Genomic DNA, 27322 nt, shown 5'->3' on the forward strand with positions numbered 1-27322 from the left:
TCTGTTAACACCTGAAGAAGGCTCCACGGTCGAAACGTAGGTTTATTCCATGCTGGGGAAAAAAGAAAGAAAACAATTACTTGTTCCTTTGCAGCCTACGCATGCTGACGCAGCTACCCACCTGAACTACCATTTGTTTGTCTGCCTTACCACAATAAGCCCCAAAACTGAGATAATCCAGCGCTGTTTGAGCACCAATGCTGACATGTGACACATCAATTTTACTTTTTTTTTGGTTACATCTGACTTATTATGTATTAAACTGCTGAGTGCTTCACATTTGTTCATTAAAGTGAACCCAGTTTTTAATGCCATGGCTTTAACATCACAATTTTCTGAGCAACACAGAAACCCTACAGATTCAGTATCTCTGTCATTCTGTGTCATACCTACACAAAGTTAAGCTGCTCAGTGCAAGCATCGCACTCCACCTTTGTTTTTTTTGGCTGTTGGGTGATTTAGATGCATAACGGTTTCTGCCTTTTCAAAACAGTGCCAGTCATCCACTCTGTGTCTAAGAACTGTTTTTTTATTGTACGCTTACTCCCTGTCACAGCTATGGTTTTGGTCGCAATACTATGATCTTCAGTGTCAGCATTACTTTGGATGGGATCACGGTTGTTGTTGACACTTTTCCCTGCCCATCACTGCACGGTCCCAGTCTGGGAACAGCAAGTGGTCTTATAAACCCCAGCAGCTTTAGCAGAGACACTTATCTGAGAAAACCATGGTGATGTACTAAATTAGCTGAGGATCTGTAGAGTAGATCTGAAATATTTTTGAAGAGGCACACATTTTTGTTTGGCTGGGAGGGGAGTGAGACTGCTCCCTGCCCATCGCTGCACAGTCCCAGTCTGGGAATAGGAGGTGCTCTATAAACCCCAGCAGTTTTGACAGAGACACCTAGCTGCCAAAAACAAGGTGATTTACTATTAGCTGAGGGTCTGTGCAATAGATTCCATCCACCTGTGGAGAGGCACAAATTTTCCCCATCCAATTCTGCACTGCAGTTTTTCTAGAGGTGATCCACCCAGACCAAAAATATTAATAAAGACTTAAAAGGGAATGAAGAAGGGTGATTTGCTATTGGCTGACTGTCTTAACATTGTATGTCTCACCACTTTTGGTGGTGCAAAAAAAGTTTTTGTCCCTGGTTATAGTTTAAAAAAACGATTGAATTTAAATATAATAATTTGATTTAATAACACATTTCAGATACAGCTCCTTTAAAAGCTTGCATCTTAAAACCCTTTTCACTGAACAGAAAAAAAAAACATTTCTAGGAAAAATATAGCGATGACAATTTTTACAGTAGTATAAATGGAAGAAAGGTGCTGTAAAATTCATAAAAAATGAATCATCTTAGATTTGTCAAACGTGGAGATTAGTGGAGGCGATTTAAAATGAAAAAAGGACCCTCTCAAATTTTAGCTGAATGTTCAAGGAATTACAGTTAACCATGAAGAAATAACAAAGCAGGTGTTTCAGCTGCTTGTCACTTCGCTTAATGTTGCTATACTCCTCATATGCTACTGTGGCAGCTGAAAGTCTTCTACTTTGATTGAAATTCGGCTATTTGCATACACTTCCGGATCATTCGTGACGCTTAGTGTAGCATTTCCGGGTTACGGACGAAGCACCAAGAGACAGAAGAGGGTGAATCGTACTTTATCTCGAACTTGATTTATCTGTCAGCTTCGTTCATACACCGGTGTTGCAGTAAAGTGTAGGCACTGCTGCCGTCCAGCCCGATGAGTTGCCCTTCAACCCTCTTTTTGCTGTGTTTGGGACAGTGGGGTGGGAAATCGGATCTGACAGCCTCTGTAAACATCAAGACATCACGCACCGGCATTTGCGGAAACTCCGGGAAACAAGCAAAAGTTGTCTGGGCTGATAGCAGTAAAACGCCGGAAAAAAAGACGACATGCATCTAGCAAAAAAAAACTCCAAGAAAAAACAGGCTGTTTTTCTCTTTAATTTGCATTTGAGATCCGGGGGAGAAAATGTCTGGGTTTGATCGATTTTATTTTCTAAGTTATTAAAAATGATTGTACAACAACAGGGCATCACTCACTTTCGGTGCCTAGGGCGGCGGATATAAAGCCTATTTGAAAACTAGTTAAATATGGAAAACTTAAATAAAGATAACTAGTCTAGTATATAACTCGTCTCCTACAACGAGATCGCATACGGGCGGCGATTGGTGTAATCTTAGCTTCAGCTTTGTGCAGGTAATTTACAACGAAAATATATTTTTTGAAGAGTATTTTATATCTTCGATTTTCGAACTTTTAGGAATTTTCGTTGAAGTAACGATTATACGCGTTGCTGTCTTTGTTCGTTGATGACTTTTATTGCATTAAGAAAATTGCATTGCTGACACGTTTCCAGAGTGCTGCCACTATCCAGAGATGAAACCCTTATCAACACTGATGTGCGGAGGAAAGGCGTTCAGAGATCAGTGCGGGCAGCTTTCCTTCACTGATTTATGAAAAATATGACGCAGCAGGTTAATTTGTGAAATTCAAAGTACTTGTAAGAGAGTGACGTTCATCTTTAACCTGCTAGAATCTGGTGATTAAACGAATCCGGGATTTATTGGCAAGTAGGCCTACACCAAGGTGGAGTTTGAGTCGCTTTAGTTTTTTTTTTTCTAAAACTCATCGCTTTTCCTGTAATAAATATTTTTTCATAATTTTTTTTATTAAACTTATAAAGAATTTACAAATACAAGTACAACCAGAGGATCAAAAACAGGTACAATAGAAAAAAACCCAAACAGAAAAAAAAACATTCAACCGCCAGAGGTAATGAAGTAAATTGTGTGATCAAATTGTATTTTTTACATATATCATATGTTTTCCTTGCTTTATTATTTCTCAAATTTTGTATAGAATTTAAATAGTGTTTCAGCTCCACCTCAAAAGTACTAAAAAGGGGATTATTAGACCATTTTGATTTATGGATGTGAAATGACTAATAAATTGACTATAAATAAATGCTCTTTTTCCAAATTTTCTATTAAACAGTACAATAAACTATCAAAATCCTTAAATCTAAAAAACACCTTTAACTGCCTGCAAACAAAACTCTGGAAGTCCGTCCAAAACAACTTCACAAACACACACCTTACAAATAAGTGCACAAAAGATTCCCTTTCAGCCCGACAAAAAACACACAGATCATCCTGCTCAGGTTTAAATTTAGAGAGCACTAATTTAACTGAATAAAACTTATGAACAATTTTAAACGATATCTCTAACTTTATTTGTAATACCTATCAAATAAATATCCCAATATCTATCAGGAGTTGTCCAAACTAACTTCCAGTTTATATTTTGAAATATTGCATTCCAAAAAGATAAACCAGAAGGGATAAGATGGGGTTTACAAAGATTCCTTATATGAGTATTGTTACATTTCTTGTCCTCTCTTCCTGTAAATCTGAGGCATCTAGCGAGCAAGGCATGACTTCAGGCTGTCCCGTGACGCAGGAATGCTCTAGGTATTGCCCTACTTATAGTACACTGTACGCTCAACATTTAAGCTTCCCATGTGTTACTTAACCCATAACCTGGTGTTTTTGTTCTGGATTTTAGTTTTGATTCAATTCAGTTTATTTATCTGAGGACAAAGCTTGCCACTTGTGAAACTACAGTTCGCTGTGACATTAACAAGCCGTGACCCCTGTTTCCAGGCCAGGAGGAATGTGGGCGGAACCCAGGGGAATTCACGTGGACCAGTCGGAGCTGCTGTGCAAAGATGGCTGTGGTTACTATGGCAACCCCGCGTGGCAGGGCTGCTGCTCCAAGTGCTGGCGAGAGAGGTCTCGCAGGGCGCAGGCCTGCAGGCAGCACAGCAGGTAGGGCCCACGGCGGACCGCACTGCCTGAGTACACGTCCCGGGGCCGTGTCCCCGAGCCCTGCCTTTAATAACTGCGTCGCACGACTCAAAAAGAGTCGTTTTCAGGAAGCTTTCAGTGGTGTATCACCGTCCTTCTTGCATGTTTCTGTGTTCTTGTGAAAACATTCTAAAGCTCGTGATCAAAAAAAATGCTGCTTTTCTTCAGCTGTGATGCTGTTGACCACCTGCAGCTGCTCCCAAATTCTTGGCACAATATGTGCACACGATGTGGACTAACTGAATTGTGCAGATGGTATTTGGTGGGATCTGTTCATTCTTCAGGGCTTGGCGATTGTTTTGAATGTACAAATGTTGGTTAAATACCGAGCTTAAGTGTTTCCTATGGAATTGCATCTCACATTCACTTAAAAAAAAAAGAAAAATAGGTCAATCGCAGTGAACTTGTAGATTTGTTACAGAGCTGCGTACTAAGTTGAGTATTACTGGTATGGTACAGTCTCGGCACCATCCCCAGCTGCACACTCAAGTGCAGCAAAAAAACCTGTGGAACAAGGTTGGAGACCAGCTGATCCCGTTCTTAGTACAGCATGAAGAAATAGAGAATAGTTGAATTATTCAGTCCAGTGAACTATTACGTGGGTCATCGTTAAGATATATTTATTACGGCCTCTCCCATATATAGCTGGACGGTCTTGGATATTTGATATTATCCCTGCTCCCCTCTAGGTTTTTAGTAAAGAAATGTACGCGTTTGTACGCTGAAATCCTCCAGATGAGAGCATGCAGCTACCTTTGCAATTTTTTATCAGTTTCATGGAGCCATGAAACCAGTACAGCAGCTCTGGGTTTAAATGTGATCATGTACTTTGCCACACTGGCTTACATTTTCATTTCTAAATGATATGGAAACACCTAAGGCACAGGAGAGAACACAGGGATATTTTTTTTGCGATAAGCTACATTTATGTGTAAGCAGTTCTTACTTGTCCTCTCCTAATTTTCCACCTGTGTTGACCCTACTTATCCCCAGAACAAGATTTTTGTGTTGACCTTTTCAAGTGTTTTTCAAGCACGTCTGTTAGCTTGTATATATCTTGAATGTACGTTTGGACGGCAGGGTGGTGCAGTGGTCAGCGTTGCTGCCTCGCAGAGCTGGGGCCCTGGGTTCGATTCAAGGAGAGTTTCTTTGTGGAGTTTGCCCTGCCTGCGTTCTTGTGGGTTTCCTCCAGCTGCTCCGGTTTCCTCCCACAGTCCAAAGACCTGCTGCTAGGACAAGCTGCTAGGCTTCTGGGAAAACGGGCCCTGGTGTGAGTGCGTGTTTGTGTCTGTGTGGTGGACTGGCGACCTGACTTGCATTTGTTGCTTGACAGGATAGGCTCCGGCTCCCCCTCAACCCTGTATTGGAGAAAGATGACATAATTCTGTATCCCTCCAGTGCCGTGTTCTTATAAGGAGTGTATTTATCTCTTGTGCATTAGAGAGATTGGGGTTCACGTGTGCACTAATTGATTGTGTGTACATGTGAGCTTCAGTGCGCAGCCTGTGTACATTTGAAGAAAGCATGTGCTTTTGGTACAAGGTGACAAGTGAAAAGAGACCATTGGGCTCATCATTTGTTTGGTTGCTAGTACAGCATTGAACATCATCTCATTCAACCCTTTTTTAAAAGATCCCAGGGAATCTGTTTCATGTATATGGCTAGGTTCTCTGTTCCAAATACCTTCCACCCTTTCTTCTTGTTCTCCGATACTTATTTTGCTGGTTTGGTTTGCCCTGAATTAGTTTCCTGCCTAGATCTTGCCAGTACTTTACAGGATGCGCTCGTTGCTTTCTGACTTCCCGTGGCCGGTGTGCCCTGGGGTGTGTAGATCTTCGCTCTGCGATGGCTAAGCGTGTGTGGGGTTGCTGTTTTGTGTCCACAGCCCTAGCCCCGGTGTGGAAGGGGGCTCAGCCATCACCTTCTCCAAGTTCGAGGAGAAGAAGAGCACAGAAAAGGGGCGACGAGTCAACACCATGAAGAGGCTTTTCTGGGGCCCTTCTTCCTCTCCGAAGAAACCCAACGGTGAGATGGTCCTCTACATAGCTCAAAACACAAAGGCGTCATTTTCTCAAAATGAGCCACAGGCTTTTAAATTCACCCATCACCTGACTAGTAAACTAAGGACAGTGTTTGTTTCACAGATTTCCTGTGAAATCTAGTTTGGCTCTGAAGTGAGTGTCAGTTGTGCTGTTCTGTTTTTATCAATGGGCGGCTCTCTGAGCCTGGGCTTTACCAGTCAAGCTCCTTCATCCCCTTGCAGGGTTTTTGGTTTTACTAATATCTGTCTCCTCTCTGTCCCCAGAGTCCACAGAGAGCCAGTCTGCTGCCCTAAAGGCGTTTCAGAGCCTCCAGCCTGGAGACTTTACTAATTTCCTCAAGCTGCTGTGCAAGCCGTTCTCCCAGAGCCTGTAGTCGCGCTGCACGGCCTTTGTCAACACCATGGAGGCCTACCATGTAATAGCCCCTCTCACCGACTACCTGTCTCTGTCCACGTCTCTGCCAGTCTCCCATCTGTATTTCTGCTCCCAGACTGCCTGTCACTCACAGCCTGTCTCCTGCCACCTCTCACCCTCCCCACTCTCTCCTTCCTCCTCTAGCCCACTGTGCCCCAGGTCTGCTAACGCTTTGTCCAGTGCCCTCTCACACTGCTTCTCTGAGAAGGTGAGGCAGCAGACCTCTTTCTAGTGTCACTGAGATGAAGAGCTTAGAACCTGGAAGAACTTGGCATTGGCTGATCCCCCGTCTGTCTCTTTGTAGGATCTGCTGGTACAGAAACAGTGGGATCTGGTGCAGGATTTTTATCAGAGTATCGCCGGACACTTCAGCAGTGAGTAAAAAGCAGTTGGAGGTGTATAATACAATTTTGTATGAACTTGTGTATCTTATGGTTGGCCCCCATTATTTAACTAAAGAACAACTGAATGGTCTCATGTGCTGTGTGTCTGACGGGACTGAATGGCCTTATGTATAAACTGTCTTGTTTGGTTGATTGTCAGTAGCGTAGTGACACAAGGGCCAGATTTTGCAGCAAATTGGGCTGGATGTGTTGGATCCAGACCTTTGCTGAAACAGTTTGTTACACAGTTTTCGGTACAGTTGAGATCTGGGATTTGTTCTGGTCAAGAAAGGGATAGAAGTCTTTTTCGTGCTGTTCTAGTCTGCCGTGTTGCCTGTACCCATAGAGAGAGACTGACCGATTGAACCCAAAGGTTCTGTGGAGCACAGAACCGATACGTGTGAGAGGAATGCCTGTTGCACGCCTGAAAGAGCGCTTGGCTGTGGCTTGGTTGTGCACATGCAGTGAGCTGGAGGAAGGGTGTGGGATTCCCTCGGGCTCGAGCTGCTGCCCCCCCTCTGTCCTGCAGGCCTCTCCGAGGAGCAGACGGTGCAGATGATGGAGCACATTGAAAAGCTGATCATGACGCGTCTGCACAAGTGGGTGTTCTGCCACGACAGCTCTGACGATGAGCAGAAAGACCTGGCTCTGCAGAGGAGGATCCGGTGAGACTCGGACCACAGACCTGGAAGCCCGCTGAGTACAGCTCAGTAACAGTCATCCTTTTATAGGCTGTTGTTCATAACAGATGCTGAAAATCCCAGAATACATCACCAAGCGGACAGCTAATCCTCTGGAGGAAATTTACACAAATAGGCTGAAATTATTCCTTAAAGTCAAAATCTCATTCAGGCTTACAGGGTGTAGGAAGGCAAGATATCATTCCTTAAGCCATGTGGGTTAAAACAAAATTTGTATCTCAGATTGCATACCTGCTAAACCACTGAAGGTTAGGCCCAGAGTCCAGAAAATCACCACATGAGTTTTTCTAATGAAGTGGACTATAATTGGACAGAGGTCTTTCCTTCTGTATTAGGTTTAGGAATGTCTGAAGCAGCCTTTTACTATTACATCTACACTGCCTAACTAGTTACTAAGCTGATCTTTGCCACTGCTATTTCCACAGATCTCTCAGCTGGGTGACCCCTCAGATGCTTCATGTTCCCATTAAAGAGGAGAGGTTAGAGGTCAACAGTGACGCCCTCCTGCCTGCCATCACAGGTGAGTTTTTTTTTAAGAAGGTAACTTTTAATTTCTCACTGATTAATAACAGAATATGGCTCTGTTGTTGTGCACTGAAATGTATGTAGATGCTATGCCTTATGCTGTTCTGTCCTCACCATCTCCGTTCGATATCTTAGGCTTTTTTAATTATTTTGTTCAGCTGGTACGTTCCATTGTGCTATTTTGAATTTATTTTTACAGAACAACAGGGTAAAGTGCACACAAAACCAGACAGCTTTGTATAATAGTCTTTGATAGACGACCACTTGAAGGCCTGCACATTCATGGAACCCAGTGACCCCAGTGGCTCTCTACCAGTGTCAGACAGGATCAGGGCATCATGTCTGGCCAGGCCACTGAGCATGACTTTTCATTGAGCACATAAGCGATCTGTGCTCAAGAGTTCTGATTAAACTCACTTCCTGGAACGCCTTCAAATGTATCTATGCCTTGAATGTGTAATAGTCCTGAACACCAGGATCACCTGTCTTGTCAACACTTTGAGTAGCTGTCACTGTCCTACATGGGGCTGTAGCTAGTTAGCCACTCTTATACTCTACCAATGGTCAGCATTGCTGCGTCACAATGCTGGGGCCCTGGGTTCAATTACAGGCCTGGGGTGCTGTCTGTGTGGAGTGCCTGCCCATGCTCTCTTAGGTTTCCTCTGGGTGCTCCAGTTTCCTTCCACAGTCCAAAGACATACTGGCAGGTTAACGGGCTTCTGGGAATGCTGGCCCAGTTGTGAGTATGTGCGTGTCCGGTCCAGGCTGTATCTTGCCCTGTGCCTGTTCCTTGCTGGAATAGACTCCAGCTCCTCCTGTGACTCGGAATTGGAAGCAGCGATTAGAACATTAGTGGATGAAGAGAGATTCTGAAACTTCCCGAACCCCAGTGGCCGTACGATGAAGGCATTTCGCCCCCTGCTCTCGGCAGCGATAATCGAGATGGACGCCCGGCGAGCGCCGCAGGACAAGCTGGCCTGCGTCTCCAAGTGCAACCAGAGTGTCTTCCGGGTGCTGGCCTCCAGAAGCTCGGAGCCGGCGAGCGCCGACGACTTCTGTCCGGCATGATCCTGGTGGTGCTGAAGGCCAGCCCGCCCCGGCTGCACTCCAACACGCAGTACATCACCCGCTTCGGCCTGCCGCACAGCCTCATGGCCGGGGCGTCCGGCTACTATTTCACCAACCTGGTGAGTCCAGCTGCGGGACCGCGGGCCTCTGCGGCCCAGAGCTTCCCCAGAGCGTCCCCAGACTGGCGCACTCCCGCGACGACCTTCAGGAATCTCTTTTGAACGGGGCGTGGCGTGGCTCTGAGGGTCTGTATGGGTGGGGCTTCACTGGTGACGATGACGATGATGAACAGCTGAGTTTCTTTTACACCGAGCAGGGCTGATGCAAATAAGCCCCGGTTACTTAATCAAGTATTCACACAGACCGCCTTAGTTATGCCTTTTAGTTGAATTGATTGAACTAGGGGGGACTTTTACACACAGGGACACTAGAAGTTGGATGACTGTTCCTGAAATTAATGAAACAAGTACCAAATGTTGGTGTTATTTGTTCACTCAGACTGTCTGTATACATCATTAGGACCCACATGAAGCACTGTCAATATTCCATAGGAAGAAAATGCAGGAAGGGGTGAATGCTTTTCACGAGACTGTATATGCAAGAAGAAACTAAAAATTAATGAACCACATGTGTACTGTAAGCAAGTCCTGTAAAAATTAACCATTTGACGTTCCTTTTATCATCTTGTGTATCATATGTCTATGTCGCGTCCTGTCTGTTCACCCAGAAACTGTTTAAAACTGAAGCCAGGTCTCTGCTCTCCCGGCAGTGCTGCGCTGTGGCCTTCATCGAGAAGCTGGACGGCCCGGCCCTGAACCTGAGCGCCGAGGAGTTCGAGGGGTACATGCAGGGCAAGCGCGCGGCCCCGCGGGACGCGGAGACGGATTGCGAGGGGCTTCGGAGGGCCAGGAAGAACCGGCAGCTCCTGGCGGAGGTGGCGAGCCGGCAGGAGCAGCTGGCGGAGGGGGCGCAGGCCCTGCAGGCAGACCTGGCGCGGTGGGTGCAGGCAGTGCAGACGCAGGTGGAGGAAATCCAGGCCAAGGTCCCCCTGAACTTCACATGCACAGAGCCCCCGAGTCAGAGCTAGCTTCAGGGGCGTGGCCTGCCTGGGCGTCTGGATGTTCGCTTCTGAAACTTCAACCCCAGGTATTACTTTTGGTAAAATGGGTTTACAAATTACTGGGCTGAAGTTCAAGGCTTTGGTGTTTGAGACCTTATTGTAACAGTTCTGTGGAAAACAGGAAACCAAGTAACACGGTTTGATTTCTGGCTTCTGTCTCGAAGTGTTAGGTTTTGGCGACCAGCCCTTCAGCTGGGACTTTTGCAAACACCAGTGTTTTATCTTCAGTCCATTGCCAAGAACACAGCTATACCAGGGTGCAGGGTAACTCAATAGGTTTTCCTCGTGAAGGGCCAGCGCAGGGGGATGCTTTTTGGATCGGGCAGGCACTCTGAAGCAGGCCTGAGGGGTCCTGCTACACTAGGGTAGCACTGTTCAGTAAACTCAGAGAGGTCTCATTGACAAATTTGTTTTCTCAGAGGCTGCATTTACTGCACGTTGAACATGTTTTAGTTAGGAAAGTGTCAGCTGTGAGGTACCAGTAGTTCATTCTACAGTTGTACCTGCCTGCTTGCTTTCTCTGTGACACACCAATAAAGATGAGTATTTTGTTTCCTACTTAGTTATGAATATTTAAGCGCTGGAAGTCTTAAACAATACTTAAGAGTGGTTACTACTCAGGTACCTACATCTTTGCACCTTTTTTCCTTTTTCTCTGAATTATCGTCAGTTGAATCCTACGTGATCTTAGCCACATATTTATTGTTTTTGTTTGTCGACTGTGAAGCACAGGAGTCTTTTGGCTGCTTAACCTAAACCGGCCTTTAAATAATCAGAATTGCTTCATTCCCAGGGCAGAGGGGAAGTAAAACATGCTCTGGGGAAAAAAAGGGTTTGCTTTGTAAACCCAGGTAATTGTACTGGTGCGACGATTCTAGATCTTTTGGAGTTATAGAGACAAGGGGAGTGGGTGTAGAAAAAAACCCTCTTTCAACAGCAGTCTGATACGTGTAGTGAAGTGCCATATTTATACAACGCAGAGCTTTAACCTGAGTTTGAAGTGCAGTATTCAAGAACTGTTATTTGATTGTAACCAAAAATAACCAATGCTTCCCTCTTGTGGTGGAATGCAAGTATTACAGCACTCAAGTAAAACTAAGAGACAGGTCTGTAATTTAAGGAACAGGTCATCAATTCTGCTAGTCTCATTTCAGCAGCCTCTTTCTTGTACTTTTTAAAATGAATCAGGGTGCTCAATAGAAGAACATGTCTAAATTATTTTGTTTGTAGTGGACTAGAGAAAGTTTGACATTTCTGATTTTTTTTGTCTTTCCTCAAGCGCCTTTGCGTATAAATAATGAAGTCGGGACCTTCCACCTCGGTGCCTTTTCTTATGAAGCTGGTATTGGTATTAGACTGTGATGTCCTGTTAAAGTCTGTCTCTGAGTGTAAGCTCTGTGTTATTGGTGTTCCTTAACTTTATCCCACGTATGTACTCAAGTTATGTAACTTAACAGGCCCGACCGTGGGTGGGAAAATGATTATTTTATAACAATTTGGTAAGCGATCAGAGGACAATCGCCTACCCCACCTATGGGTCCCAGTCTCCAGGGCCTCAAGAGCCTCTGGAATAAATGTAATGTTCTCGTGAAAACAGCCACTATCTCAACCCAAATTCATGACGATAGAGTGCTTGGCAGCACTGCCTGAAAACATAACTTCAGGCAGCTGGGACTCTAGCAACTATGAAATCTAGAAAGGAAAGCAGTGCATCACAACCCTTGTAACCATAGTGGTACAAGAACAAATAACTATTAACCAACTACTTGTATTTTGGAACAAGTTACAGTGTAAGCATACTAGTGCTTTCTGAATTAATCTCCAGCTGCCGCAGGCTGCTGTGTGCAGTTTCAGCAGGGCTAAAAAATGAGGAGGTATACGGAAGATACTCGTGGAACTTTCTGGGGGAGTGGGGGGTGGGTGAAGTGGGTTCACAATGATTGTGTTCAGTAAACAAAGCCACTAGCACAAGTCCTTGTGTTGTGTACAAGCAGTCTGCGTAGTGCTTGTGATGTTTACTGGTGACATGAAGTTTTGAATAAAGCACATGAAGAACCGATATGAATGTGTATTAACAATAAATTCTTATTCTCTCGTGCCGTGTCTTTTGGAATTGTCACCCTATACTTTAAAATGCTTGCATCAAATAATAGAAATACCTGTGCCTCTGAACTTTTTTTCATGCACATTTGAACTGTTTCACCATATTTATTTTATGTTGTTAAATGTTTTTTTGTTGTCATCCCTTTAATAATCATTCTAAATTGAGTTATGTTCTCAACTTCAGTACATTCCATGTCTGGAACATGTTTGCACATGGATAGAAGCTCCTTTCTGTTCCTTCTACAGTAGTTTTCCATGTGCATTTCATATCCAGAAACAGAATTACTGAAAATGTAAAGACTACCTTGCGCAGGACACATGCCCTCTGCTTTTGTTTTCAGAGCTGTAATTAAGATTTGTAAGATGCATAATCACTTGTAAAACAGAAACAGGTTCCTGCCAACCCTGAAGCTGTCTAAAATACCTCTGGTGCTCTGGCAGTCACCTTTCCTTTCTCATAAAAACTAAAGCCTATTTTTATCCAATAAAATGTCTTCTCAGAATGTACAGAGTTGTCTTTTTAAGGAAAATCATAAAACAATGAACATATTTAATTTTTAAAAGTGAAGCCAGGTGAGCTGTTATACTGAAACACTAAGAAATCACACATGAAACTGATTCTCCCTCCTTAGAGTTTTTAGGTTTAGGGTTTTAACTTTTACAGCTCAGTGTTTCCAATAATCTGTCCATCACAGTATCTCAAAAAAATCAATCCACCATTTTTAATAAACCACTTATTTCTTCTTTAACATTGTTAAAATAATTCTAAAAAAACCAAAACCTGTTGTTTCAGAGAAGGCAGAGGATCAGAAAAAATTGTATACTGAACTGTACGCACATTAGCCTGTTTCTGGGTAATCTGAAATTGAAATGATCCTCCTTCAATGTGTTGAACACAACCATGAGTTGGAATTTGGTGTATTAATCAGATTGGACTGAAATAAAAACATTATACTGATAATCCAGTAAACACTTTGGCTTGAGGGCATCCCTGTGGAGGTAGCCCACACTTTTGGTTGATAAACTGTATTTCTTTTGAAGGTGTTGAACTGTCCTCTCAACATGAACATGGACAGTTAACAGATCCCAGCAGGCAGACTGTTCAGGCTGCAAATCACAGAACCCAAGAAACGTATATGGGTCAATCAGGCTGGATTACAACGGTTAACAGGCTGTAATCAAAACTGAGAACAGGCAACAACAAAGATGGACTGTTAACACTAGTTATACAGTTTACACTTTACAGATAGTATTATTTCCTGACCTATTCATATACATGCTCTAATCTTGTTAAGGGAACAATTGTGGCACTATTTCTTGTGCCTTTAACAGACCCCAAAAGAGCAAAATCTGATCCTGCTGGGCTCAAACGTAGCTAGAAAAACTATAATTTAAAGCTGGGAAACTAACAATGATCCTTTCATCTGCAAGTGGATTTATAGCACAAAACTGTGTAGAAGTTTCCTGTATTAAACCCAGACTTCAATCCACCTGTTCACAGACATTTCCCCATCTAGATCGAAGGCTGCTTTCCGCAGTGAGGAGTAAAAGCTTCTGACAAACGGAAAACAGCAGTCAAAAAACCAGCGGGAAATTGCACCCTGCATTTAGTTAAAAGTTTGGATTTAATTTGGAGAACAGGTGACTGCATCAAGAATAAAAATCAGAGTACAGATGGTATTTCACAAGACGACAGCCTCAAAGAAACCCTGTTATCTTATGCACATCATCACAGTAGACTATGATGGCTAACATCCTTGAAATCAGCTACAGTTGGAAAAAATCCAGAATGATTAGTTCGCAGTTATTACCTGCTCTGTTTTTGTATGGCTATTTAAAAACCCTGTGGTATATACAAAGCAGTCTTACCTTACTTTGAAAATCTGTTTTTTTAACAGCAGATGCAACAATGGGAGTGCGATAGTGACTTTCTGACAATGGTCATTACTGGTTTAGCTTTAGTCTGAGCAAGACCTGACGTGAAGTTGTCACAGACAACAACAAACAGTCCAAAGAAAGCTTACGTTATTTTAGGTAAAATGTAGAAATTTTGAACTGTGATAACTAAAAATTAGGAATTTAAAAACCGTGGGGAAGGTGATGCGCTTTTCATAAACAGTCGTCCAACAGAAATATGTTAACAGACTGGAGCTCAGCTGTAAAAGTCACATTTTCCCTGGGTCCAGGAGAACACCACAGCCATCCAGGCAAGGTATCTTAGTTTCTTTGGAAGCAGAAGACGGTTCTCCCAGCTCAGCTCAATCTCCGTAGGCTAGTTTGGTCCACAACCAAACAGCATCCTCCAGCCTCCTCTGCCCTTTCAATTGGCTGTCCTTAAAAGTTGAATGCAGTGTAGTTTTTGTTACCTTGGTACAATTAATGCCATTTAGCGTTATTCCTCCATCCCCGCTTAGCCACAGATTAGCGAAAGCAGATTCGCTTTCAGGCTCGGGGTGGGTTGGTGAGCACTGCCCACACAGGGAGGGTGGTGCCAGCCCTGTTCCCTGCAGGAGAGAGCTTCTGCAAAAAAAAAAGCAGTCTTTCTGCTCCTTTGCTTCCAAAGTGCTGCTGCAACCAGCCACTGACCCACCACTGCGATGCCCCCTTCTCCTGGACCCTCCAGTGCCACTGCCCACAAACGCCTTGGTCTCTAGGAATGCAGAACAATGTAAGAGAAGAACAGACGACTCCAGGAAGTGGAACAGGGTGAACGGGCCCAAGCCAGCTATGCTGTCTGTGATCAGTCCCTTTGGCTGACGTAAGAAGTAGGCGTCTCTTAATCTCCCTTAGTAAGCAGATCTTCAATGTAGGCGTCCAGCTCATCATCCGTGTTGATATCGATGTCCCGCAAGGTAGAGGATTAAATTAAGCCAAAGCTGTGGTGCCTGCTATTCGGCACAATGCAGCCAAAAATTATAGCGGAACTGCTGAAAATCTACATTTGAATTCGTAATGTGAAGTGAAAAGAGTCACTTCCAAACAAAAGTATCGGATCTGACAGTCAAGAGTACAGTCTGGTGCGTCTCGTAAAGGGAGAAAATACCCTTTAGGGATTTCAGAAACGTGTGCTTGCTAACAACATTCGATGAACAAAGAAAATAAAACTATTATTTACTTTAAAAGCAGTAGCATTTGCCCCAGCAAGGTAATTCAGCTGGACAGCCTGAAAGATATATCCAAGGTGCTTCACGCCAACTGAATAGGTCTAAACCTTGGATACAGTGGGTGCCACTTTCCCAGCAGTGGCCTGATAATTCTTACGAGCTGTCCCGTGTCCAGGCAGCGAGTGAACAGCGCGTGGGAGCCCAGCCCTGGCTGCAGCGCTGCTCTCACCTCCTGCACTTTCTGCAGCAGAGCCACGATGTTGGTGCGCAGTTTCTGCAGCTTCTCCTCCGTCTCGCGGAGCCTGGCTTCGGCGCTGTTGCTCTTCTCCACCACGGCCCGGGCCCGCGCGTCTGCGTGGCTCTGGTAGGAATTGCACAGCGTCTGCAGCCCCAGCTCGTACTGCTGGAAATACTCCTTCTGTGGAGGCAGGGCACGGCGCAGGCGTCAGCCCAGCTGCCCCACCCGAGACCGTCGCGTATTAAGATATAATATCTAACTTATGCTTACAATTTCCTCACAAACACAAATATTTATGTGTTAAATTCAACTTTCTAGAGTTTTCATATTTAGAATATGTAAGAAGGTGTAATAACCGCTAGTCAATTATATAACCAACAATGCTGTCTTCCAGTGTTCCCTGGTGAACCCTGGACGTCCCCCCATGCCCTGTTGATGAATGGTTATCTAACGGCAGCCTCGTGTCAGCAGGCTCTCTGCTCAATCCCAGAGTGCTCCCTACCATTGGGAAAGCCACCAGCTCCTCTGCAGTCATGGTGTTGACATCATCCTTAGGGATCTGGAAATCCGGAGGGAAAAAGTACCGTAGCAACATCCTGGAAGGATTAAGGCAAAGGGAAATATGTTACAGAATTGTGTCTGCAACCATAAGAATCTTTAAAGTACAGGAAAGATATTAATATGCTATGGAGAAGACTGAAGGAAAAGTACATAAACACTTGGTTCTCCGAACTTGGAATAATCAGAGCACTTTTCACTTGTCCATTGAAAAAATGTGGATTACCTGAGAACACGAGTCCCCAGTGGTCTCATTTGTAGGTGTATGAAATACCAAGGCTTCACAGAACAGTCTGCAGGGTAACTGTGTTTGAAGAGGCGAACTAACTTTGCAATCGCCCTGTACATCTCTATATATACGGGAGCCAGACACTCCTGCACAGCTGAACCGGTACAGAGAGATGCTCCGAGTGCAGACGATTCAGGCGTCGTGGTGAGGCGGAGAAGAATCTCTCCGCGGATCAGCGCCTCCAGCGATGGGAAGCTGCAAGCCGGCGGTGATGTTAGTCAGGGAGGCAATGTGCACTAGCCCTCTCCCTTAAGGCCCTGTGCCTCGTGCCACAAGGTGGCCCGCTCGAGGGACGAGCGCGTCAGAGGAACAAGCGTGTCCTTCCTCATGGGTCCTGCACAGTGCAGAAATTACTACTGGCACTTCCAAATCGGATGGGGATAAAAGGAATAAAAAACCGCTGAAGGGGCAGCATGGTTATCATTCTTTCAAGTAGGGTGCTACAACAGCATGCTTAGGCTGCAATGGAACAAGTAAAGAATGGAATAAACCTTTACTTGTTCCGTGGTTATCATTAGCATTGCTGCCCCGGTTTAATTCCTACAGTGCTGTCTGCGTGGAGTTTGTATGTTCTCCCAGTGTTTGCATGGTTTTCCTCCCGCAGTCCAGAGACATACTGGTAGGTCAACTGGCCCTGGTGTGAGTGTGTGTCTGTGTGTGTCCTGCGATGGACTGGGTCCAGACTGTACCCTACCTTTTGCCTGCTGCCTGCCAAAATAGGCCCCAGCTGCCCTGTGACCCTGATGATAAAGTGGTTAGAAAAGGGGAGGATGCCACAGAGGTCCGGAAGCCCCGGGATCGGTCGGATACCCTCTCCGCAGCCCGTTACTCAGCCCCTGGCCTACCTCATCATCACAACCAGGCTCTCGATGACTTCCCGGCTGGCCGTGGGCTGGGTGGTGTCGGGCTCCATTCGGGTGGGGGCTCCTTCCTCCTTCTCCATGTCCTCCAAGGTGTTGGGACTCTGGGACTCGGGCGTTGGAGGACGCATCAGCCGCACATCATCACTGCCCTTCAGCACCCTGCCAGCAAGACCGTGAGAAGGGCAGCAGCATCACGGACAACATCCCTGGGCTCTGGAGGACTGGTAACCACTTCTTTTCTTTGGCTATTTCATACCCCGCTTTGGAAGGCAGGCAGCTCAAGTACATTCAAGACAGTTGTGCTGTTGCTGCCGCCAAGACACGTTCCGTTTTATTGAAAATTGTCTGTCCACCAATTGCACCTTGCCTTAGACAATTCCTAGTGAGCAGGCTCAGGGTTGCCGATCAACGCCTGGCGAGCAGGATCAGCTAGATCAGCGTTGCCTATCCTCAGGATCGTGGTTGCATATCTAGCCTCAACATGGCAGCATGTTTAAATCACTTTTCACGTACAGCTCATCTGTACACCACAGAAAACTAGAATATCAGGTTATTCTAAAACCTTTCCAACTGGATTAGTAATTGTTATGGACATATTACAGAAAGCACTGTGTTGCTTACATTACCCTTGTCAAAAAGACCTTGATTAATGTAACCAGCATGACTATTTTATAGAAATGGAAAGAATTCAATTATTCAAAGAAGCTCTTGCCCAAATGTGCAAAAAGGTCAAAGAAAGTGTGCCATGAGAATAAACTCCACACCATTGCCTGCTGCTTCTATTTGTGTGAAGTGACAATGCATTGCTTTGTGTGCGTGGCCTCCAAAACGTTCCGCAGCAGGGTTCAAATATTTCAGGGTTAACCTCGGAACAGGTCATTTTTTACCATTTCCCCTACTGTGAACCAGTGCTCTGCAGAAAAACCTTGAAGAAATCCCTGAAATCGGAGATGGCAATCCGACACCGTTATCCGTCTACCTGCTGGTTTACTCCAACCATATTGTAAGGAACTCGGGAAAGCCTTCCCGAAGGGAAAAGGATACTTACCACCTGCTACGAGGGGTGATGGCAGTGGGCACGTAGTCAAACGTCACTTTCCAGAGAACGCCCTGCTTGCCAGCTTGCACAGACGAGACGCGGCCGGTGAACCACTCCTTGTTCACCTTCACTTCCACTAGTAAGCCTCTATCAGCAGACAAAGGGGACACTGTAGGCGGCCTGAAAGAGCGACCCTGCAATGACTCGCGCCCTTCACCTCTGCGAGCACAATCACGCACGGTCCAAACGAGGATGCCGCAGTGGAGGCAGAATTCTTATATTACAGTACACCCTCAGCTCAGTGGGCTAATAAATGAGAAGAGGTGTCTGTTATTGCCAAATGTCTGCTTAATCATGAATGTTTTTTTTTCATTTTTTTCTCAAAATATGCTATGACAAAAAATACATATACAACACGCAACTAACACCCGTGTAAGCAACTGATGTAGAAGGGCTTTTATTTAACTAGGCTCTGTGTGCCCCTTTGCTGTATTCTAATCCCTCATTGTAGCTTGTGTAATTCTGCTTTTCCTCTCATTGTTTTTCTGTAAAGCGCTTTGACAAGCCAATTGTAAGGGAGTGATATAAAATAAAGTTTATTATTGTCATTAGGGCTCCATTGGTATTCCTGAATTTTAAATCTATGTAGTATTTATTTTTACCTTGTTTTATTATGTATGCATCTTACAGATTATTTTTTTACATGGTTAGCATTATTTTAGAATTTACTTTTTAAAACGTACGAGTATTAAAAAAAATTGTTAAAGCATCTGAAACACAAACAAGACCCACCATGAGCAATTTGCCCACCCTTTACCTGCTCCATTGCCATTCATGGCTTTTAAATCTATTTAAAAGTATGCTGTACAAGAACATGTTACACTATCTAATGTTCAGTTAAAGCAAAGGTTTACTGGTCTGAGTCACTCTGGCCAGGCTCTCCCACTGGCTGGGCTGCAGTGTCTTAACATTCCTCCTGTGGATTCCTACAGCTCTCTAGAGCTGCTCACCTTTCTTTGCTGCCTTGAGATCCACTCCTGCTTCTTCTTCCTCTTCATTGCTGTCCGTGATCTGCCAACACAAGAGACAAGCCTGGCATTAAGCACAGCAGGGTCTGGCTCTGGAAATGAAACCACTAGCTGATGTCTCAAACGCCAGAGCAAATCTTTCCCCACCGTAGCCCCAGAGCCTCCAGGTTTCCACTCCAGATGAGCTCTCCAGCTGCTTAACTGAACCCTAAGTGAAGGTAATAATTTGGTTCATCAGATCCTGTCGACTACGAGGAGAGGAGGGCTAAAAAATGCCTTTAAATGCACTCCAAATGGGTACAGGTTTCAAGTTACTTTTGTTTTTGTTCTTACCATCTTCCGACGTTCAAGAACAGAAATGCATCAAAAGCTTCAATTAGTTTAAACTTCAGGTTCAATTAAATAACCAAGAGCTCAGAGCTCGGATAGGACACCGCGTGCTAGAGAAAGCGAAAGCTGGCGTTCTCTCACCAGCACAAAGAATTCATCAAATTCTTTATCTAAATACACCACAATCTGGATACTCAGATGTATGAATACCAAGAACCTTTATCATATCTAGATAATTTATCAGGGCGCCGGATGCATGTGTAGTGCCGGATGTGTAGTATTTGGGATGTTTTGCTCCCCAAAACAATTGCCACAGCCAACTAGATCTTTTCTTTCTGGCTTTATGTTTTTTTTACTGCTGTATAGTACATCATTTTGGCAAAAGGCAGTGGTTCATCATAAGGAGTCATCATCACAAAGGAAAATTTGCGAAGCAAAGCTATAAAATGTCATCACCTCTAGACACGGAAAGTGTCAGGTGCACCAAGCTGTAACAGAAATGTTTTAGCTACCGACATCATTGCCAATCTTGGCTAAAAAACTGCGATAGCGCGTCCACGTTTCCAGTATCGCATGACGTCAGCTTGAGACCCACAGAACTGCAGAATTGCGGGCCTTGCCTGCCAGAGAGAGGGCTGCAGGACGAGCCACACGCCAGGCTCTGCTGCAGCGACTGAGACCAGACACCGCCGCCTGTCTGTGCTGGGGGAAGGAGGCTACCGCCTAGAGGGCTTTTCGGAACCGCGCCCCGTCGGGGGATCAGCGTACCTCCACCACCACACTGCTCTGGGCTCTCCGAGCGCTTGGCTCGGCCGCTGCTCTGAACACCTGGGGCGCAATTGCAGCCGCCAGCCTGTTTTTGCCAGAGCTTGGCCTTTTCTCTTCTTCCTCCTCCTCCTCCTCCTCCGTGCTCTCAGCAGGAGGGAGTGTCCTCCGTCTGGAGCCAGGCATCTGCTTCCCAGCGCTCTGCAGATTCAAGGACAGCACATCGCACGTGACTCCGGAGAAGGGGCAGTCCAGTACAACACCCGCCACCAGAACAGACAGGGGAGCTTAGGGATGTGCAGAAACCTCAGGCCCTCACCTTCCCCACGTTGATATAATATTATCATTATTCAAGGTCCAACTGCGACGCCTTTAACATTTCCATTGGTTAAGCACACCGCGCTGCAGGAAAGTCCATCGTTCAGATGAGATATTAAGCAGACATCCCGACGAGCTGGTCATTAAAGATGCAGAGGCACTGTGCTTAAAAGCAGGGATGCTACCCGTGATGTCCTAGCTAAATTTCACTCTGGCTTTCAACCATTTCCATAAATCCATCAGAATGAACAGTGAAACACACCTCAAAAGACACAGGTGAAAACTAAGCAAAAGTCCAGTTAAAACCAAACAACGACTGGGCTCCTTTGCCCAAAGTCTGTCATCTTGTGTTCTTAATTTAGTCTTTAGTCTTAAAACACCCCCTTAATGCCACAGAAGGGAGTTCTCATATCTCTACCTGATCTGCCGCATAGTGTTGAAAAAGGGCGAGAGGCATCACCCAAGAAGGTGCAGCACTTCAGTGGGTGATAAAGTGGGTTTCCTGGAAACATGTAAATCGCTATATAAATGCAATTATTGCTACTATCCATGCAGTCCTTCTCTCTGTTTGTAAATGTACCCAATTTCCCCAGCCTTTGTGATGCACAGGGTTTATTTTAGTTCAAAGGAATCCTGGGTCGTGGTTGTTTGCCTGTTGGCCACAGGGGGGCGCGTGTCTGCGGAGCAAGGGGGTGTGAGCAGAGTCGGGGAAGAGCGCAGTACACTCCCTCCACCACCACGCTGCCCTCCGCTGTCTGCGCCCTGAGCTCCGTCACTCTCCCACTCTTCTGATTCACCGCAGGTGCCGAGCCGGTCACCTTCGTCTTCTTGGGCTGCGGCTCCTCCTCCTCCTCGCTGTTCTCTGCCTGGGGGGGGCCTCTCTTGCGCTGGCTCCCTGCGGGCGTTGCCTGCTTTGCTGTGCTCTGTGCGGCGGAGGGAGAAGAGGGGAGAAGGGCTCATTCAAGGCTCATACCTCTTTGCTCGGGAGCCGACAGCAGCTGGCCGTCAGCGGGAACGCTCCCCCTCTGCATGAGCAGGCTCGTACTCAGCTTGTACGCCGCAGTGTGTCAGAGCCGTCACAATCACCTACAACACATACTTCTTACACACCCAAGGAGCACAGATCAGACCACATACTCACCTAGAAATAAAGAACCCCAAAATTATATTGGTGTCCTGTGCTGATTATTCTTTGCCAGGCTTCCCTGCTGCATAGTCAACGTCCCGGTGCCTATCAACCCTTCACCCCCTTGACTGCCTCCCTAAAAAGGACAGCACTTAAGTTTGCCATCATCTGGGAAAAGACTTCTGGAGTTAAGGAGATCGCATTACAGACAGACTTGGGTTCATGAAAAGGATTAGTGTGCACCCCAGCATTGGCCCTACGACTTCTGCGTGGAACAGGAGTAGGTACATTTACTACACGGTCACAAGGAGAGAAGCTGGTAGTAGGCTCAGCCCTAGAAGGCTCGGTGTCAGCCTCAGTCCTAACCTGCACAGCACCTGTAGATTCAGGAGCAGGTTCAAACCTAAGAGGCTCAGAGAACACTTCTGATTCACTACCACAGAGATCCTCATCACTAGCAACATCTAATGACTCAGGGAACACCTCCCGAGTTAATCTTGGAAGCGAAACCTCCTCCAACACTACAAACTCTGGCGGAGACTCTGAAAGGGTACTAACAGACGTTCCTGTGGGGGACTGGTTTCTAACACACCTGGGGGCTGGGACAGGGCCCACACATGGCCTTAAATTAACCCTGTGTACCCGCTTTATAGGACCACCTTCCAATGGTTCCACTGCGTGTGTCGTACCCTGCACCTCTACCACCCTATACACAGTAGGTCCCCAAGCATCCTGTATCTTATTTCTGCCCAACGGTCTGTGTCTCAGATAAACCAGCTGACCTACACTGACTGGGGGAAAGAACACTTTGTCTTCTTGCAGTGCAACTCTTTCCGCAGCTTTTTGTTCTGCGTACTCTTTAGCTCGGGCATGTGCTTCGTTCAACCGTTCCTGGTGGACCACCAGCCAATCATGTCTTTTATCCAGCACCTCCTCCTGGCCCAGTAACGCATCAACAGGTAAGTGAGGATGCACTCCGTACAGAAGGAAGTAAGGCGAATATCCCGTACTAGCGTGAGGTGTCACATTGTAGGCATAGACTAACTCCGGCAGATGTTCTGGCCAACGGCGCTTCTTCTCAGGAGGCAACGTGCGTAAAAGGTCATGTAGGGTCCTGTTGAACCGTTCACAGTGTGGGTTTCCTTGAGGATGGAAAGGACTGGTGCGTGTTTTCTTCACTCCGTAAAGTTTACACAGCTCTGCAACTACCTGACTCTCAAAGGTTTTTCCCTGGTCACGATGCAACCTTTCAGGGCATACAAATTTCATAAACCATTCTTTCAGGAGGACTTTTGCTGTAGTGTCTGCCTTCTGATCACGAGTCGGGAAAGCCTGTGTAAACTTGGTAAACACGTCAGTAACTACCAACACGTTCTCCCGCCCATCAGAGGCTGGCTCGAGGACCGTGTAGTCGACAGCGACAACCTCTAAAGGCCTAGTAGCTATAAATGGTTTGATGGGTGCCTGGATTTTTGGCTGTGGCATTTTGGTCAGGATACACCATTGACACTTCTTGACCCACTGTTCCACATCATTATACATGCCCACCCAAAAGCATCTCTGTCTCAACAGATTCTGAGTGCGTTCAATTCCTTGATGACCCATCTGGTCATGTACACTTTCCAATATTTGATCTTTCATACAATCAGGCAGGAGGAGTTGGAAACATTCACCAACATGAGGATCTTCGATCACCCTGTACAATAGCCCATCAAGCTCTCGCACCCGGTGCCACTGTTTCAACAAAGACAAGGTAGATTTAGGCAACTTTGATCTCTCCTTATTCCCTGGTTTTCTCTACTTATTCCAGAACATCCGGAAAGCACTGAGAGAGGGATCAGCATCTTGAAACCGACGGAGCTCCTTCTTTGTATACCCTGGGAAAGTTTGGGTGTTACTCTGTGACTTGTTCAAGTTATCACAATCCACTCCCGCTTCCAAAACACGGATCTGTCTTATTTTGCAGCATTTCATACCGGCTGCCACCAAATCTGGCTCCAGGGGTGTGCCTCTGCTGACAACATTACAGATAGCCACACAATCATCATATTCGACATCATCAGGGTCAGGTTCAGGCTCCCCTGCAAATGGCTGCCTAGAGAGGGCATCAGCAGCAGTGTTGCAGCGTCCTGGGCGATAGAGATAAATCCCTAACCCCCTCTATGAACTGATCTCGGATAGCTCGCTTCTCATCCGACACTACATCAGGCGATACCTTTAACACAGCGCCGAGCATGCGAGAGAGAGAATGAGAGTAATTGCAAAGATCTTCCCCCTCCCTTTGCTTACAGCCATAAAAGGCTTGCAACAGTTGGGAAACACTGCGCTTCTCCCTGAAAGCATGTCTGAGGTAACTGAATATATCACTGACCTGTCTAGATTCACCACCCATACGTAAACGTACTTCTTCTAGGGCCGGACCCTTCAACAATGATAACACAAGGTCATACTGCTCAGCAGGAGTCTGTTCCCTGGCTCTGATTACTCGTTCAACTTCTTCGATAAACTCGTCAACGGAGCAACCATCTTTAGTTATATCACCACTAAAAGGCTGTACATTACGTTCTCTAGGTACATACACATATGAACGTTTTGGTTCAGGACCCAGTGCAGCAATAGTGGCCATGGCTTGGTCATATTTTCTAACTAGGTCTTCTACTTGAGACCTCAAGTCATGGAGGTTGTCACCATTACCATTCTCCGTAACTACACGACCATCAACTGCTGCACCATCATCCCTGTCATCACCTGACATTTTGGGAACTGTTCACAAACACAGTCTCTGTGCAAACATCAATCTTGGAATACCACAGTTCAGCAGATGAGTCTGAAGAGACAAGAAGACGTCCTCCACTGGCCGTTGGTGTCGTCTGGTTCCCAGCACACTGGCCACTGGACCTCTGGACCTGGCCTTCTCCGTCCGTTATCAGCCTCCTTGGACAGCTGTCTTCACCACTACCGTATTTTATGCACCACCGCTTTACTGTGAGAGTCAGAACCCCCAGACTATCAGAAACCCCACTCCTGGTACCAAAATTGTGTAGCCTGGCAAAGAATAATCAGCACAGGACACCAATATAATTTTGGGGTTCTTTATTTCTAGGTGAGTATGTGGTCTGATCTGTTCTTAGTTTAAAAAACAAAAATAAAATAACAAAAGAAATGACATATAACAATATTTTTATATACACACAATACGGCAGTGGTTCTTTCACGCAGAGGGGAAAACAAAGAAAACATGTTTAGTTTTACAGTTTTTTACATTCCATCTGACCATTACAGAAACGCATCTACACTGAACAACAAAAAAATAAATAAATTACATCACAGTTGAAGTTCAAACAACTCACCACGCAGCGCGGGCAGAAATAAGCCGCTCCCAGGCTGCGCGGGTCACCTCTCAGCCCTCCCTGAGAACTACATTACGACCATAATTAGTATCATACTTACAATTGCGTACACTTAACAAACGGTGCTAAACATAAATCTCTGTAAAGAACGAAGGAACAGAAAATACAAGGAGCATGTGAAACCCATTACTTACAAATCAATAAACAGATATCCCCAGCCCGAGTAGTTGTCTAAAAACTGGCTACCGCCTCAGTGTACTCCGTTAAAATCTAATATCCATCTCGCTACTCTTGTCTCAATCCTATGAAGTGCCCCTTTATACTCATTTAGGGGGTAAATAGGGCAACAACACCGTATTTACCGTTACAACTCCCTAGTAATTTCGGGGTCTTTTAACGGTAACTCACTGCTTCTGAGTCCCTACTGCCCATGCGCAGAACGCTGAACTCACCTGACAGGAGCCGCCAGCTAAGAGGTAGCGCCATCTAGTGGATTTGGCATAACAGGCCGCTATTCACCCTGGGTCACACACAAAATACCGAATATGTCAAAAACAGCTCTGGATAATCGAAACCGCAAAAGCACATCAGATTTACTGAGTGCTCCTTGGGTGTGTAAGAAGTATGTGTTGTAGGTGATTGTGACGGCTCTGACACACTGCGGCGTACAAGCTGAGTACGAGCCTGCTCATGCAGAGGGGGAGCGTTCCCGCTGACGGCCAGCTGCTGTCGGCTCCCGAGCAAAGAGGTATGAGCCTTGTATGAGCCCTTCTCCCCTCTTCTCCCTCCGCCGCACAGAGCACAGCAAAGCAGGCAACGCCCGCAGGGAGCCAGCGCAAGAGAGCCCCCCCCCCCAGGCAGAGAACAGCGAGGAGGAGGAGCCGCAGCCCAAGAAGACGAAGGTGACCGGCTCGGCGCCTGCGGTGAAGCAGAAGAGTGGGAGAGTGACGGAGCTCAGGGCGCAGACAGCGGAGGGCAGCGTGGTGGTGGAGGGAGTGTACTGCGCTCTTCCCCGACTCTGCTCACACCCCCTTGCTCCGCAGACACGCGCCCCCCTGTGGCCAACAGGCAAACAACCACGACCCAGGATTCCTTTGAACTAAAATAAACCCTGTGCATCACAAAGGCTGGGGAAATTGGGTACATTTACAAACAGAGAGAAGGACTGCATGGATAGTAGCAATAATTGCATTTATATAGCGGGTATTTAGGGTGTAAATAGGGCAACAACACCGTATATACCGTTACAACTCCCTAGTAATTTCGGGTTCTTTTAACGGTAACTCACCGCTGGGTCACATGTATAAAGACAACTCAGTCTTTCAATGAACTGACAAAACACAACATTGCAACCGAAAACGAATGCGGCAAACCTCACAAGAGAAATGAGCATGTGGCATGTTTCCACCTATCCCCCCCTTTTCTAACCGATCTATCCAGTACAGGGTCAGAGAGGAGCCGGAGTCTATCCCAGCAAGCAGCGGGTGCAAGACAAGGCACACCCTGGACAGGTCGCCAGTCCATCACAGGACACTCACACACACTCATGCCAAGCGACAATTCTCCCAGAATCCAATGAATCCACCAGCATGTCTTTGGACTGTGGGAGGAAAATGGAGCACCCAGAGGAAACCCACGTGCTATGAGGCATCAATACTAAAAACTGCGTCACTGGGATATCCATGACATATTTGAATATGGAACAAGTAAAGGTTTATTTGCTGACGCAGCTACTTACTTGAACATATTTGTATATGTGCAGATTTTCATACAATTAACATCCATTATGAATGCTGACAGGTAACTGTTTTACACACAAACAGAGGATTAAATCCACAGCAAGGCTTGTACTCACTGGGGTCCATTCCAGTCCCATCGTCAAGGAAACACAGCATGAACCCACCACGCAGCTCCGGCTTCTTCTCTGGAGAGGAGAGGACAGAAAGTGGGCCAGAGAGATAACACCGCCCTGCTCTACAGAGACAGACACTTACTCCTGACAGCATGAGGAGCTTACGGATGAGGCTTACCCACTTTTGACATACACGTACCGAAAA

At 45.9% G+C, this 27322-nt stretch overlaps 1 protein-coding gene and 1 pseudogene across 2 annotated transcripts; one reads left to right on the forward strand and one right to left on the reverse strand.

Annotated features, from left to right (window-relative positions):
- Positions 1 to 1601: 1601 nt before the first annotated feature.
- LOC148810800 (rab5 GDP/GTP exchange factor-like) lies at positions 1602 to 12760 on the forward strand (annotated as a pseudogene). The gene is made up of 9 exons (XR_016086591.1): positions 1602 to 2231; positions 3698 to 3862; positions 5787 to 5926; positions 6207 to 6358; positions 6662 to 6731; positions 7270 to 7405; positions 7867 to 7961; positions 8898 to 9153; positions 9804 to 12760. The product of XR_016086591.1 is annotated as a rab5 GDP/GTP exchange factor-like (transcript).
- On the reverse strand, positions 12136 to 27179 carry LOC148810801 (ATPase MORC2-like). Its single transcript, XM_088908902.1, has 7 exons — positions 27121 to 27179; positions 20475 to 20672; positions 19359 to 19419; positions 18358 to 18493; positions 17292 to 17468; positions 16102 to 16195; positions 12136 to 15779 (listed from the first exon to the last, which is right to left on the reverse strand). The coding sequence occupies exons 1-7, from the start codon at positions 27139 to 27141 to the stop codon at positions 15444 to 15446; spliced, it is 1023 nt and encodes a 340-aa protein (XP_088765028.1). The 5' UTR covers positions 27142 to 27179; the 3' UTR covers positions 12136 to 15443.
- Between the last annotated feature and the right edge of the window lie 143 nt (positions 27180 to 27322).

Source organism: Atractosteus spatula, assembly GCF_055471065.1.
Source record: "Atractosteus spatula isolate fAtrSpa1 chromosome 17 unlocalized genomic scaffold, fAtrSpa1.hap1 SUPER_17_unloc_5, whole genome shotgun sequence".
In the NCBI taxonomy this organism is placed as follows: domain Eukaryota; kingdom Metazoa; phylum Chordata; class Actinopteri; order Semionotiformes; family Lepisosteidae; genus Atractosteus; species Atractosteus spatula.

Coding starts and splice junctions, on each gene's coding strand:
- LOC148810801 (XM_088908902.1), bottom strand. CDS start 27,141: ATGGGACTGGAATGGACCCCA. Junction 20,673..27,120: donor TGGGACTGGAATGGACCCCA/GTGAGTACAAGC, acceptor TTGAATCTGCAG/AGCGCTGGGAAGCAGATGCC. Junction 16,196..17,291: donor AGCCTGGTTGTGATGATGAG/GTAGGCCAGGGG, acceptor TAATCCTTCCAG/GATGTTGCTACGGTACTTTT.